At 38.6% G+C, this 15,974-nt stretch overlaps 1 protein-coding gene across 1 annotated transcript in view; it reads right to left on the reverse strand.

Moving 5' to 3' along the window:
- dnah7 (dynein, axonemal, heavy chain 7) overlaps positions 1–15,974 on the reverse strand; it is a 74,345-nt gene that overhangs the window by 15,181 nt on the left and 43,190 nt on the right. The window contains exons 41-56 of the mRNA XM_051119059.1: positions 15,245–15,464; positions 14,298–15,170; positions 13,354–13,583; positions 12,893–13,223; positions 11,944–12,290; positions 11,676–11,856; positions 9,994–10,179; positions 7,702–7,865; positions 6,995–7,149; positions 6,014–6,204; positions 4,746–4,879; positions 4,178–4,513; positions 1,958–2,084; positions 1,190–1,384; positions 981–1,073; positions 160–336 (exon numbers count right to left, since the gene is read on the reverse strand). Of these exons, the coding sequence (XP_050975016.1) occupies positions 160–336; positions 981–1,073; positions 1,190–1,384; positions 1,958–2,084; positions 4,178–4,513; positions 4,746–4,879; positions 6,014–6,204; positions 6,995–7,149; positions 7,702–7,865; positions 9,994–10,179; positions 11,676–11,856; positions 11,944–12,290; positions 12,893–13,223; positions 13,354–13,583; positions 14,298–15,170; positions 15,245–15,464 (3,940 nt within the window). The remainder of the gene's footprint in view (positions 1–159; positions 337–980; positions 1,074–1,189; positions 1,385–1,957; positions 2,085–4,177; positions 4,514–4,745; positions 4,880–6,013; positions 6,205–6,994; positions 7,150–7,701; positions 7,866–9,993; positions 10,180–11,675; positions 11,857–11,943; positions 12,291–12,892; positions 13,224–13,353; positions 13,584–14,297; positions 15,171–15,244; positions 15,465–15,974) is intronic.

A 15,974-nucleotide genomic window follows, 5' to 3' on the forward strand; every position in this document is an offset into this window, starting at 1 on the left:
TATGTATCCACATACTGCTAATACACAATTGTATGCAAACACCATGTGAAAGTGAATTTTGCATCCAATGTCCCCTTTAAAGAATTACAGATACTTTACTACTACAGAAAAATTCTGTTAAAATATCTATAGAAATGTAATGTCATTAATTGTCCATACCTGTTCCTCACCAAACTTGAGCAGTGCTGCCATGGGGTCTGAACCCGGAGACAGGATAAAAATGAGAGGAGCGCAGCAATGACTGTCGGCAAAAGCTGTGGCCAAATTAAAGGGCGGCACCTCAATAAACTGCTGCCCCAAGTTGTCTGACACAAACTCTTGAACCATTGGAACAATCTGTGATGGGCAGACACAAGGTCTAAGTCCAAATGTGAATTCTTGCTGAGTACATTTATACTACACATTATTGCTATATTACATCTAACAAGCACTACTGTTTGGGGGGCTTTTATGCTCAGAAAATGCATTTATTTGATCAAAAATACAGTAAAAAAGAAATATTGTTACGTATTATTGCAATTTAAGATGACTGTTTTCTGTGATGTCAAAGCTGAATTGTCAGCAGTCTTTACTCCGGTCTTCAGTGTCACATGATCCTTCAACAAATCATTTTAATATGCTGATTTGCTGCTCAAGAAGCAATTCTTATTGTGCTGTTTTTTCTAGAAATTGTAATAAATTTTTTTCAGGTTTCTTAAATGAATTAAAAGTTTAAAAGAACAGCATTTATTTGAAATAGAAATCTTTTGTAACTTTATAAATGTCTTTACTTTCATGTTTGATCAACTTAATGCCTCCTTGCTGAATAATAGTATTACTTTCTTTCAAAAATCCTACTGAGCTCAAACTTTTGAATGGTTGTGTATAAGTCTTTCTGATGTATAATTGGTTAATAATTCAATTTTAGACAGAATTCCAGACCGTTTTATTTCCTGTTCCAATCCAGTATGTATTAATAAGATTAATAGAAACATTTTTACCTTGTCTGGCCGTAAGCATCTTATAACCAGCATCCTTTGGAACTGTCCTAGTTTCTCTTGCCACTCTGAAGGGAAAGCAGTGTGATGGGGGTCCTGCCGAACACACACAGACCATAAAATGAAAAATCTGGTGTTCCTTTCATACTTCCCCTGTCCATTTCACACCGCTGAGCAGGAAAGAAATAGTGTGTGCTTAATCTCAATGGCACCTTGCTATCGTAAACCTCTTTCCAGCCCTCCCGGAGTCGAGCCAGGTCTTTTCGCAGGCCTTTAAAGCGCTCCATCTCATCCAATCGACAGATCTCATCCCAGGATGTCTTAGGCAACCAGGTGCAGGGGTTCGAATGAGGGTTATCCAGACCCACACCGCCTGTCAGGAGAAACCGCCATTCTTTCTCATCCACCTGAATGACAAAGGAACAGAAGGTTGTAACAGAAAGTCATTTATGCAATGCAATCTGCAATGAAAATTCTCCGTCACTGAGTTTAGACACAGTCTGTTTCTCGGCACCTGTGCTTGATTAAATATCCAACTCAAAAGAGCAGAGCAACAATGAATGAGTCTTAAAGTCGCCGCCAGAGAAGCCGCAGTCTATGAAAATAAATGCACCGGTGCATCGCCCCCACACCATTTGATTCAGGAGCTGACAAAACTACTGACAGCACAATAAATGGATGATAGACACTTGCAACTTGAGTAACAACTCAGGCATGGAGAACCACAGATTATAAATCACTTAAACTTCAATTAAATTAGTTTAACTTGTGTTTATGTGGACGAATGTTGCAGGATCACTTGAAACAGGGATGATATAAACATTGTCAGACTGATGCATGCAAGTCATTAACCTTAAGAGGCCTTGTGTGAGAGTAACCTCTTCATTCTTACTATTATTTATCAGATAAAATACTGTCTTGCCGTAGCTCATTGATTCAATTAATCACAGCTTTGTGTGCGAGTGGAGGCAGTTACTCACAAGCTTGTTGTGTTTGAGCAGGTTGACATTGAGGCAGAAGGAGAAGAGGAGCTTGTCCTTCTCAAACAGAGAGCGGCATACATTGACGTAAAGAGAGTATGTAAAATGGTCCTTCAGAATCTGGAGTCTAAATACACAGAAAGCATTGGGGCAGAAATCAAGTTATTGAGAAGCATTTTGAAAGCATCTGAAGAAAACATTAAAGAAAAACTGTTTGTGATTGATGTACACTGAACCTGCAATGCACATGCTCTGAAAAGTACTTCTAGCCATATATGCATGTTTGCTATAAATGTTTTTCTATTGCTTTCTATCATTAATGGAATATACAGTATCATTATTTTTATAGATTTTGCATTTTATGACCATTCTATTGGTGTCCATTGACTAGGTGAGTGGTTCTAGACTCCAAGGCCTCCTATTTAAAATGATATGTATCAATAAAAATAATTTTATATAACAAATATATTATATGAAGATTGAGTTAATTTAATTACCAGCGGGACACATTTTTCTGGTTAAAATAAAAATCCTTATCCAATAAATCACAAAAAATGGAAAAGTCATGGGTCCTTTGATTATTGACAGTGGAGTCCCCTGGAGTCCAAAAAGCTGAGAACCACCAGGTTGAAAATCACTTAAACTAGACATTTTTGTTAATGTCACTTTGATTAAAAACATTTATTTAATACTTGAACACAGTAAAGTATTAAATAAACACCTGCTGCTACTGTAGAAGAGTTTTAAAAAGCACTCTCTTAAGTTTTGGAGTCTGGTTTTGGTGTCTCGGTCCTCTAGAGCATTGGCACTGTGTTCTTTTAACCAGAGGATTCTGCCCTGGGCTGAAGTGTCACAGTATTCCCACAGCTCTCAGCTATCAAACTCACATCAGAACACCATACTGGCCTAGTAAGTCAGAGCTGACGGTAAATAGTCATACAGGGAAACAATGTCTTCACACTCTTTTGGAAAAAGCCTCCCCACGCTCGATATCCAGAACGCTATAGAACGTTAGTCAGAGATAGTCTCTCTGGAAAATTTGAAATGGATAGTTCACTTAAAAATGAATGTTCTGTCATCATTTGCTTAGCCTCATGTCATTCCAAAACCTGTATGACCTTGTTTCTTCTGTGAAGCACAAAAAAAGATGTTTTTCTCCATACACTGAAAGTCAGTGAGGTCCAAAACAACATTAGACCCCGACTGATTTTCAGTGTATGGAAAAAAAACAACAACAACAACAACAAAAATGCATTATGTGTTCTACAAAAGAAATAAAGGCACAGAAGTTTGGAAAGACATGATAGTGCGTAAATTATGATAGACCTGATAGTGCCTTGTACTTGCAACTTTTTAAAGCATGCCATAACTGCGATGTAGCACATGAAATTATGGAAGCCCATTTCTGCCAATGAATAAAATATTAAAAAATGTTATTGCAACTTTTTATCTCACAATTCTGACTTTTTTTTTCTTAAAATTGTATGATACAAACTGGCAATTCTGACTTCTTTTCTCAGAACTGTGAAATATAAATTCGCAATAGCAAAGTAATAAAGTCAGAATTGCATGATATAAACTCTCAATTGCGAGTTATAAAGTCAGAATTACAAGACAAAGTCACAATTCTGACTTTTTTCTCAGAATTGCGTGATATAAACAAATGTGAGAAATAAAGTGAGAATTGCGAGATATGAAATATACTTTTTCTCAAAATTCTAATTTTTTCCTCAGAATTGTGAGATATAAATTTGAGTCCAATTTTGAGGGGAAAAAACTGATGTTATCAGAATTCTGAGTTTATTTCTCACAATTCTAACTTTTTTCAGAATTGCGTTAATAAAACTCACCATTGTGAGTTATAAAGTCAGAATTGCAAGATATAAAAAACTGAAAAAAACTCATTTTATTCAATTGCGAGTTTTGTGAGAAAAATGTCAGAATTGAGTTGCAGTTATGACTTTCTGACTTTACTTCTCAGAATTGTGTTTATATCTCACAATTCTGACTTTATAACTCACAATTGCAAGTTTATATCTGACAATTCTGAGAAAAAAGGTCAGAATTGCAAGACGTAAACTCTAAATTCTGAGAAAAAAAATGTCAGAATTGTGAGATAAAAAGTCACAATTACATTTATTTTTATTCAGTGGCGAAAACAGGTTTCCACATGAAATGACCACAATAGTCACAAATATAATATCTGTAGTGACAGCATACCTTTGTTCAAGAATGTCACTTTTTTGGGAATTATCAATGGACAGGATGAAGAGGTTGATGAACCAAGTTAGAGAGTACTGATACATGGGCTCGATGTTGGCCAGATCAGCGATGGAGAAAAACAAAATTGCAGAATGGACAGCAATGGGGGTGTAGCCCAAGCGTGTCTGATCAATCTTTAGCTCAGTAACCTCAGCAATGGCCTGTTTCTCAGAGATCTCATTGGCCAGAACCTTAGAAGATGAGAGGATCTGAACAGCAGTCTCATCTTCTAAAATGTTTCCCTCGGAGGCAGAGAGCACTTCTAAGATTTTATCCTCTATTTCTTTCAGTTGTCTACAAAGAAAAGAGAGTGTGAAAGTACGTGGTTAAACACACACAAATGCATGATATCTTTTCAGTTTTTTTTACATGACTACACAGAGAGAGCATGCTGCTCTTTGCCCTCACTTCATAAGGAGATAATTATTTACTGAAGAATTCAACTTGTCTTGCTTTTAGAGACAATATTTTAAGTGAGGAACCCACAGGTCTAACCTGTCAGGTTAATTGTGTTTCTGGGTGGTACCTCTTGTTCTCAGCCCCCTGTACGATGAGGGCTTGTTTCTCCTCTTCAAGGTCAGGTCTCTCTCTGGCCACCACAATGCCCAGCAGCTGGTCTTGCATCCCCTCTGGGGTGATCATGAAGTTCAGCAGGGTCACCTGAACAGAACAGGAACAAAACACTGACAGTGCTGGCGGCAGCTGTTCTTAGAATACTATTTTTAATGAGAAGAGACCCTTGTGTGTATTATTTGCAAGAGCATCGGAAGGATCTTTTTCAAGCTTACAGATTCACTTTGTAGATATGGCATAACCAACCACAGAACTAACTTAAATGATATCCTCCAAGATTTTATGACTGCTTGCTAATATCAGACCTAATATTTCTTTGATTACTGGCTAAGACACGTGAGTCTGGCGCAATACATTATGTGGTATGAAGAATGGTAATTCTGATCTTCCACAACAGTATCATTTGTTTCATCCTGCTACGAACACCACATGCTCATCCTAAAAGGGAAATTATATCTCAGGCTCATTAAGAAGTATAGGTAATTGTAAAGGAAATAGGTATAGAGTCCAAATATTTCAATTTTTTGTCCCCAAGCATCCAGACCAGTCTAACACAACAACACTGACTAATGTGTTTAGGGCAGAACTATTAGTTTGTTCTACAAATGTTAGATTATGGGAGTGTTCAGGAAAGCTCGTTGCAGTTTCTTTTGGTGGCCCTAGCTTTCGCTAACTGTCCTACGCGCACACATGAGAAAGTAGAGTTCCAGCGGATGATGTAGGACATAGGTGTACTGTAAGTTCCGGTAAGAAGTGACAAACGCAGAAGTGCAAAACACCAGTCATAATTTAGGATCCTACAAAATGAGGATTTGTAAAGAAAAATGTCAGAGGATTTTGATATAAGCCAAGAAGAGACTGGTTTTTTGCTGTAAACAAAACTTGGTTCTTGCGAGACTGCCATATTCTCACCGGAGTTCAGGATACACCTACGTCCTACGTCATCCGCAGGAACGCCACTATCTTAAAACTAGAGCGTAAACTCTAGAGAGATTACAGTTCATTAAGTTTTAAATATGGATATTTTTCTTACACAAACACCTCAGTTTGCTTCAGGATGTCTTTATTAACCCCCCTGGAGCCATGTGGAGTACACTTTATGATGGATGGATGCTCTTTATTGGACTTCAAAATCTCAACACCCATTCAGTGCTATTATAAAGCTTGCAAATGTTTGTGTGTATGATTCTATGTGTGACTTTACTAGAAAAGCAGACTCACCTTGACTGAGATCTCTGGTAAATAATGTGGATTTCGTAGCTTGGTTGTTATGTAAAACCGAAAATCTGGAGCATATTCAATAGTGGAATCACCCAGCCGGATGCAGACACTGCCACCCTGTTTAAAAGTCTGTTTCAGCAGCAGGGGTTCAAGTATGGGGTCCAGTTCTTCCCCAACATTCTCCAGCAACACTATAATACACAAGGGATGAATGATTACAATTAAACCAAACCAAAAAGTGCAAAAAAATAAAACACATATAGCTGCAGAAGCATTTTTTAACTACTCACAACAAAAATAGTCATGTAGTGGAAGTAGGAACTGAAGGAGTATAGCAGAAAAAAAAACAACAACAACAACAACAAAGAAATGAATAAATAAACTCAACTCCTAAAGGAGAACGGTAACAAAACAATCCACATAAGACAGCTAAGCACTGGCCTGCCTATGTAAGCTGCCTTTCTTCACAGAGCAACACTGATGAGGAGGAGCTGAGGATGGAAGACACAGGCACCTAAGGCCAGATTACTCGGCTCATTTGCGTATCTCATGTTGCATTTTGGGTCCACCCCTGGGCCTTCGTTGTGAGTGTAAAATTAGATGGAAATTGTGCTTTCAGGCTTAATATGTAATGTACAAGAGGCAGCTATGCTGCTCCAGGGAAAGAGAGACAATGCGCATTTATCAACAGGTAACATTCACTGGTTTGGATCTGTGACGTCTGCTTGTTTTTCATGGTGGAGTGGGACCCCTGGGGAGAAATACTGGTATTGCACCTGAGAGATTTTTTTGTTGTTGTTTATTCCTTCACTGATTTTTAAGATTTAAAACTAGAAGAAAACTGGTTTGATTATCAACCACATTGCCTGATGACTGAGCAGTAATACTAGGATTTTTAAGAGTATTATAAAAGTAAGCTTTTTTTTGCATTTTCTGAATACCATTGTCATTATAAGTTTAAAAGCTGTTAGTGTTTCTCACCTGGAGTGCCAAATTGGATGCAGTTTTCTAAAGTGCGCACAAAATCACCATCACTGAGCTTGATAACATGAAGACTGTTGGATTTCTCCATATTCTTAAGCCACTTGTTGGCCTGGCCCTGAGGATCAATCATTAGAGGCCACCTCCTCGCATTACTGCAGACAAGAAGAAAATCTCATGAAACCATCACAAACAAGAGCATCCTAGCTATGACAAATCATCTCCATCATTCCAAATTTCTAATAATTCAGGTCATGTATTCAAGAATACCACTATATGTTTCAATTTCTGATTTTATGGTATTCCTCTCCCTAGTAAATCACCTAAAAGTCACTACTACTGTTAAATAGTAGTATTTAATAACAGTGTGCAATACACCCACGCGAATCATTAATTATTAAAAAAAATAATAATTTTTGGTCCAAACCTTATAGTGCTACAGAGTGCATATGTCTTCTGCTAATCTAGTATGTACTTTCTTTCGGCTTTAATTTAATTAGTGCAATCCAGTGTAAAATAAATTTCATTTATTAACATGTTTACAATGACTGACTAATGGAAATAGCGAGAAGTTTGCTGCTGTGAAACTTTATGGTTTCTTAAACTTGCTAAAATTAAAACAACAAAAAAAATAATCTACTTTATTATAGCATATCTAATACAAATTGAAGTGTAAAATGGTTAAACTATCAGCAAAAAACTCTCACGAGATGATGATTGCGTTGTCAATGGAGAAACTGTCTGAAGGGAGGCCAGCAATGGTCCAGCTGCGGATTTTCACCGGCTCACCCAGGGAGTTCATCAGCGACATGTTCTTGGAGCAGGGAATTCCTCTCGTCTTACACATGTCAATCCACTCCTCTGTAGCTCGCTGTAGAGGTCAGACACAAAGTCAGAAGCATACACACGGCTCAAGAAAGACTACATGATCTTTAGACAGTGTGCTTTAGACAGTGTGATCCAGAAACAACCCTGATGGGCCTTCTGAGAAATGTAAGAAGATTTAATCCTATTTGAAGACACACATCCATAGATTCAACCTCATCTGATAGTTTTAACCTAATACTGGTATTGTGGACAGCACTATTATCGTTCCGATATCTTTGTTTTCGGTTTAAATCTAATAAAGACTTACAGCACACAAAGGTAATAAGCTGTGTGTCATGTACCTGCACGAAAGCTTATATAAAAAGACCCTCTTCTGGGAGAAAAGATATTGCTTTCACAGAGGGGGAAATATTAAAGTTAAACTACTCCCTGTTCCCTGAGTGCTATTTCAAACTCACCATAGCAATACCTGGTATTGTACAAAGTGTTTTCACTGAGTTCATTCATTTTTTATGGACCCTGCTCTGTTGTTAAGAGTAACCAGCTGACAGGGGCAAATGTGTACAAATAATAGCTATAGAAGGATATCAAAAACACTGTAATATTCCTCCACCTGAGATGCATAAACTCTATTGAATATGAATATGAATTTCACTCATGTTACAGTGCTTAGACTCAAATGTAATTGAAAACCAAACAAAGCTTAAGGTTGTGCGCTAAATGCACATCTGCCAGACAAACCCTCTTACAGATGCCTGAGAATGTTAAGTATAGACTCTCTTCTACACTGTAAAACACTGCCAGGATCTTTGGACAAAAAATATATATTTACTATGAAATCAACTTGGAGACATGTAGATATTGTAAATACTGTAACCATTATGGTGAATAGTGATTTGTTTGCTCATTGGACTAACTTGGACTTGGTCTTCTACCAAAACAAATTTCCATTTAACATCTGAAGTTTTACATATTCGTGTTTAAATAAGCCAACATTTCAAAAGAAAAAAAAAAAGGGCCCTCGCACCTGGGTTCACCCCCAACCCGGTGGCTTTAGGAAAAGAGCGAATGGTGCGCAATATGCATTTAAAATAGTAAATATAGGAGGAATATGTCAAAGTCAATTTATATGTGCCAAACTTCCTGCTGCTAGCTGGTGGTGCTATGCCTATAACTAAATATTGTCATGTAGATGATTTCAAGCCAGCACTTTTATCAAACATATGAAATTTGGTGCAAACTGAACATAGTATGCTTGAGTTAGTGTAAAACATGACACATCCTGCTGCCAACAGGTGGCGCTATGATTATAACTGAATACTGGCCTAATTTAGATCTCTTTAGGCCAGGACTCTTACCAAACACCTGAAGTTTAGTACAGATTAGATATTGCATGTTTAAGTTAGTGGAAAACTAAGTTAGTGGCACTTCGTTGAAATTTTATAGGTGGTGTTATCGAGCCATTTTGCCACACCCATTTCTAAAACCAATATCAGATGTAATGCTGCATCAACACCATAATTCGAGATGACAACACTTGACATTCTACTCTATGTGAATTATGTGTTTCTGTGGCAACACTATCAACGCCAAAGCCCTCACATGCTCCTGAACTAGTAATTACAACTTGTAAACTCTGAATGTTCTGAGAGTTACGACTTGGATGAGTAACAGCTATACCACGTGACTGCCGCCAGGTTTATTTTGGCGCTACGTAGGCGCTACCTCTGAGTCTGACAACATGGAAAGCTATGAGTAAAATGTCACATGTCGTCATCTTGGAATTACGGTAATTACGAGATGGCGTGAACAGTATAACTTTTCACCACTTTTGGCATGTGTGCAAAGTTTCATGAGTTTTTGAGCATCTTTGAGCCCTCAAAAATGAGATTCATTTTGGAGAAGAAAAAGAACAACAATCTGAGCAATTCCAATAGGGTCTTCGCTAAAACTCGGGCCCTAATAAACAAAAGTCTAATGAGTTTAAATATACAAGAATATATGTGTGAATACAAATGTTTATGGTTAAGCGAGTTTCAGCTCAATAACTTTCCACTTTGAAAATCATTTTAATGAGCACCTATTTTTGAAACCTGTGAAGATATGAACAATGCAAGTTGATAAGCACATGGCTTGGCAGGAGAAATGAACTGTTTTATGTGTTGGCACACCTGTCTAAAACTGGAAGTAAATGCACCCAGGTAAGCCACTATAGCAGCAGAGATGAGAATGTCTCCGGTGAGGTTGTTATAGAGTTCACCCAAGTTGATGGCTGTTTCACTCCAGCGGGTCTTCTCTCCTCCTAACCCACCAATGAGCTGCTCTGCACGCTCAAGCTTTTTACTGCACAACTCCACCTACAAATAAATAAATTAATAAATTGAAAATGTATAAATAAATGTATCAGTTTCCACAAAAACATTAAGCAGCACAACAATTTTCAACATTGATAATAATAAATGTTTCTTGAGCCATTTAAGAATGGAGTGAAAAATAACGACTGATGAAAATTCAGCTTTGCCATCATAGAAATGTATTACATTTAAAAATATATTTATAAAGAAAACAGTAACTGAATGTAGCCTTGTTGTGTATAAGAGACTGCTTTCAGATCTTAACACACATTTGAACACTGTGTTCAATAAAGGTCAGTTCTAATTATGTCACCATTTTATGAGATAAAGTGGCATCATTTAGCAGCATAATTTAAAACCGTGCTGATACAGGTGCTGGCAAGATACAGCAGGTTAAGTGTGGCTGTCGTCTGTATTCAGAGATAATCAGCTATTCACACGGTTTCGAAAAGGATGATCAGATATGACTGCATTTATATAAAACATTTGTGACCATAAATGAATGTTTACTACACAAACATCCTTCTAAATAAAGCATCTAATTGAATGCCTGATCCACTAGTGCAGGCCCTCTTTCAACATCACAGAAAAATGGATTTTAAACCCTCAGTTTGGCACTAGAGAAACAGTCTTTGTTTGAAATGACAAAGTGAGCCTGCACAGCTACTTGCAGAGAGTGATGGGAGCTCAGCGCTTGGGTACGGAGCTGACAGCACAATCACTGAACAATCCAAACATCTTATTCACTTCCTGTGATGGTACTTCACTAATTCTTTGTGACACCGGTGCATGAATTCCTCCATAATTCCTGGTCTTTCAAACTCATATCCCAAAGTGAGAAAACAATTTAAAAGAGACCGTTCCAGTGGAGCTTCAGGAAAAGCATAACAGGTTTGCCTTAGTGCATTCAAGTGCCTTGATTCTGGCCATGCTTGAGAGAGCATGGCATAAACAATTTCTAACCTCCAATAGGGAAAAACAGACAACCTGAATTACAAACATGGAGAGAAGGGGGAAAAAAAGAAGAAGGAACATGAAAGGAAGTGAAATAGGGCAGAAAACGGCAGAAGGGCCTTGGTGATGCTTGGTTTACCCAAACACGCTCTAAACTGACAGGCAGTCTCTACAGACAAATGAGAACACTGTGTGTGTGTACGCATGTGCCCCTGTGTGGGTTTTGAAACAAAGGCTTCACTCTTACAACTTCAAAGTTCGAACATAAAAATGATCTGAAGGAAAGTAAACAAAGAAGAAAAGGAAAACATTCCCTCAACTCTTCTTGATGTAAAAACACAAACTAAATTCCTAAATAAACAAACTTCCAGTGAAGAATGGACATTTTAACCGGGTTGGGTTGCACTGGAGGAGGTTACAAAGAATGTCAACAAAAAATAGTTGAACATTGTGTAATAACGCAAGCCTTCAGGAAATGTAGCTAACCGTCCGTTGATTGTCAGCGTCTTGAGTAGCCTCTTTTGCGACTACTGTCCTCTGCTTACCTGATTTTCAAGGTCAGCCTTTTTGTTCTTGTTGGCTTCCAGGGTCTCCTGAAGTTTGGCCAATTTGTCCTGGACCTCCTTCAAAGCAGCCTGTTTCTTCTGGAGGCTCTCCATGGCCACCTTCAGCTTCTCTTCTGCAACTGCCAACTTCTCTTTCTTAGGAGCTACTACCTTTGCCACTCTGTGAAGAACAAAAAATATTTGCACCATAAAATGGCTCTTGTAACTAAAGATTTGTACACCCATAGTTTGTTAAGCTGTAACTCACTTATCGTAGGAGTCCATGGCACAAACCCATTTACAGAGCCCCTCTGCAGCAGCGGAGGCCGTGCGGATCTTCTCCGGAACAAAGTCTGGGTTGGTGATGTATTTGTTGCGGATGACGCTCATGTAGTTGGCTGGAATATTGTCTTTATTGTACTCATGAAGGCTCTGGAGAAACTTCATATCTCCTAGCAGTTTTTTCGCTGGGCCCCAGAAGTCCTCCACCTTCTTGCCAGAGCCTGAGGGGTCTGGGATACGGTCTGGTTTTATGCCTTTCAGGATGCAGATGGCTTCCATCACCAGCTTGACACCAGCTGGAGGATTCTTCATGGCTTTAACTAGAGATATATCCTACAGAAGGTGACACAGATTGATTTATTGGATATTGGTGTTATGCAATAGTTTAAAAAGACTACACTACCAGTCAAAAGTTTTTGAACAGTAAGATTTTTTATGTTTTTAAAAGAAGTCTCTTCTGCTCCCCAACCTGCATTTGTGATCCAAAATACAGCAAAAACAGTAAATCAGTGTTTCTTAAACAGTAAATCAGCATATTAGAATGATTTCTGAAGGATCACGTGACACTGAAGACTGGGGTAGTGATGCTGAAAATTTAGCTTTGATCACAGGAATAAATTACATTTTAAATTATAAAGCAGTTATTTTAAATAGTAAAAATATTTCACAATATTACTGCTTTTGTTATATTCTGGATCAAATAAATGCAGGTTTGGTGAGCAAAAGAGAATTCTTTAAAAGCCTCTTTTGTGTTCCAGGCAAAAATAAAGTCATACAAGTTTTGGAACGACATGAAACTGAGTAATTAATGGCAGAATTAAATTTTTTAACTCATGCTAGTTTCTTTGGCTGTAGACAATCTGAGAGCTCTTTGTTGCTATAAACATTTTGTATGCAACATAAATAATAATTAGTCAGTTATAGTTTCCTCCCACCTGTGTGGTGAGCGTGTCCAAAGCAGCCAATGCAGCTTCCAGAATGGGCACAGCAACCGCCAGTTCAGCGTCACATTCATCTTTAATAGCCTTGGCAGCCATTGCCTGCTCATTAGCCTCTGCTTCATCCACACGGACCACCTTCTCTGTCTTGGACACCTCGACAGACTCTTGCTGGATGACCACCATCATCTCTTCTACCTCTTTACTGGCCACACGCAGCTGAGGCTGAAGAGCCTCCAGCTCTACCTGCATTGTAGACACCTGAGTGGCAGCCGATTCCAACTTCTCGAGACCAACCTCATAACGACTCTTTAGCTTCATGACCTCACTAAAACGACAGACACCAATAACAACATAATCATCACTGGCATTAAAGATGCTTTTTATAAAAAGTTCACAATTCAAATCTTATCAGTCAGTAATTCTAATGTAAAGCCTCTAAAAGCAGGATGACTTACGTTCTTTTTCCCTGAAGTAGATGCTTAAACATAGAGATGAGCTCCAAATAGGAGGTTGGTGTGACATAGTTGTAGCGTTGCAGCTCCGAAAGGAAATGTGCAGAGAGATTGATGGTGGATGTGTGGAAACTCTTGCACATGCTGATACAGCCTTCACGAGCAGTATCTGTCATTTCAACGTCTTCCAAGAAACGAGACGCCACAGCCTGCAGTGCATCTTCTGGCCAGCTCTTTTAAAACATAAAGATTGATTATACTTTCAATATTTGACGGTAACAATGCAAAATTCAAATTAAACATTAATTAATTCTTGAATCATTCAAAACAATTAAAGTTCTATCATGTCAACTTTCAGAAGATTTTAGCATGGTAATGGATACGACAATGTTAATGTATTTGGTTTTGCGGAATGCTGCTGCACAAATAGCATATACTGTATAATAACATGTAGCAGATCTATACAGGTGGAGCTGGGGAGGTGGAGGGTTTCAGAGGAACTCTAAAAGCAAGCTGCGAATGCTCTAGCAAATGCTAATCAGCCAATTAAATAGTAAAGCAGCAAGCTCATTGGCTACGTATTCAACATGAACCAATGAGCTTGTGCCAAGTAGTTTAATGCTGTGCATCTCATCAGTTTTGCGTTAACAACCCTGATCTGCCTGCGCCATCTAGAGTTTCATGACAGAACTTGGCGTTTCATTTGTTTAACATTTATTTCACATTTTGAAGACAAAAAGTCAACACAGAACCAGTTAACAGTTAACACTGTCAACTAAAACCATAAAAAACACTTTAATTTAAATAAATGTTAACCAAAATAAAATAACATCTGAAAAAAAGTATCTTATTTTTTTAATTTCTTATTTTATTGCACATTTCTCATTTTTATTTAGTTTAATGTAAACTACTAAAAATATACTAAAACCATTCACATTCACACCAACCTGAAACCAGTCAATAGTGCAGCAGTTAATGAGAGCAGGGAAACGTCTCAAGCGGCTTCTGAAGGTGTCGCCAATAGGACTCATGGCCAACACCACGTGCAGCTGGCTGCGGCAGCGCTCCAAAAACATGTTAAAGAGAGCCAATGGGCTGCCATCCGTCTGCTTATCACGCTCACGTTGACGGTCCAAGACGCGCATGCGCTCACAAATCTCCTGCTTCTCATCTACGGCAAAGAGATTAGGAACCTCGCCAGTGTTTAACAGGTTGCTCACATCCTCCAAAAATGACTCCATCTTAATCTGAGTGTCTGTGAAAAGGAAGACTCCATGAGTTTCTCCAGATGTCGATTTTTGCATGATGAGTTTGAGGTCATCGCGCCACTCTGCAACTCCATAACTCTTGGAGATCTCCACCTGGAAGAGTTCGGCTTCAGCCATGTGGGCAGCCAAGCGTGTCAATGATTGTCGGCCACTCCCTCCGACTCCTACCAAGAGAGCGTGACCACGAGGCTGTTTGAGAATGCGGGAGATGCGAGAAACGTGTTCAATGGCGAACCGGAAAAGTACAAGATTCATGGGAGCCTTGCTGATGTTGTTGTACTCTTCAAGATGGGTCTCCACCACCTGACGGAGCTTCTCGGGGTCGCCCACCTCACTGTAATTGCGGTCCTCACCCTTGGGGTCATGGAAATCACAGAACATGAGGCTTCGAAGGTCGTCTTCAGTTACATGGCCGTCTGCGTCACTGTCCAGATGCTTGAAGAGCTGATGGAAGTCTTCTTTCAGGTGAGACTTGGAAACTTCCTGCAGGAAGCCCACCATCCATGCACAATCAGACGGATGCACTAAGCGGTCATAATACACCCTCAGGACCTGCATGAAAGGAATTTTCTACATTAGTTTCTTATTACTTATGATATGACCCTTAAAACAATGTTTGTAGTTACCTCATGCACCCATAAACGTTTGATGGCTGTAGGGTCATCTGCCGTCTCCGCCCGTGATAAGCAAATCCCCTGGATGACACGGGAAAAATCTCGAAGGTTGAATAGGTAGTGGGATTTGGTTGGGGTTGGTAGGAGGTTCTTAGTAGCCTCCTGGTATACAGACATGGTGGCACTGATGATCTGAGAGGTAACGCTGGCAAACGGTTTGGGAAATGGACATCTGAAAGCAGGCAAAAACAGGAAATGTATTTATATAATGCATTTTCTGAATAAAATTTCCCTGATAATTTACTCATCCCCATGTCATCCAAGATGTTCATGTCTTTCTATCTTCAGTGAAAAAGAAATGAAGGTTTTTGACAAAAACATTCTAGGATATTTCTCCATATAGTGGACTTTAGGGGTGGCCAAAGAATTGAAAGTCCAAATTGCAGTTTGAATGCAGCTTCAAAGGGTTCTACATAATAATATAAGGAATAAGGGTCTTATCTTGCGAAACAATCTGTCATTTTCTAAAAAAAAAACAAAAACAAATTTATATACTTGAAGATGCATGTGCATCTTCACGTGTTGCGTTATCATGTAAAAAAAATCAAGCAGTTAGTTCTTCATCTGTGTACTTCAGTTCAAAAATGTAAAGTAGGGCGAAAAACTCCAGCTCATTTTCTCCTCCAACTTCAAAATCATCTAAAATTGTTGTTATATCTTTTTTGTAAAGGGTGTCTGACTT

The sequence above is a fragment of the Labeo rohita genome, chromosome 9 (genome assembly GCF_022985175.1).
Source record: "Labeo rohita strain BAU-BD-2019 chromosome 9, IGBB_LRoh.1.0, whole genome shotgun sequence".
Lineage (NCBI taxonomy): Eukaryota > Metazoa > Chordata > Actinopteri > Cypriniformes > Cyprinidae > Labeo > Labeo rohita.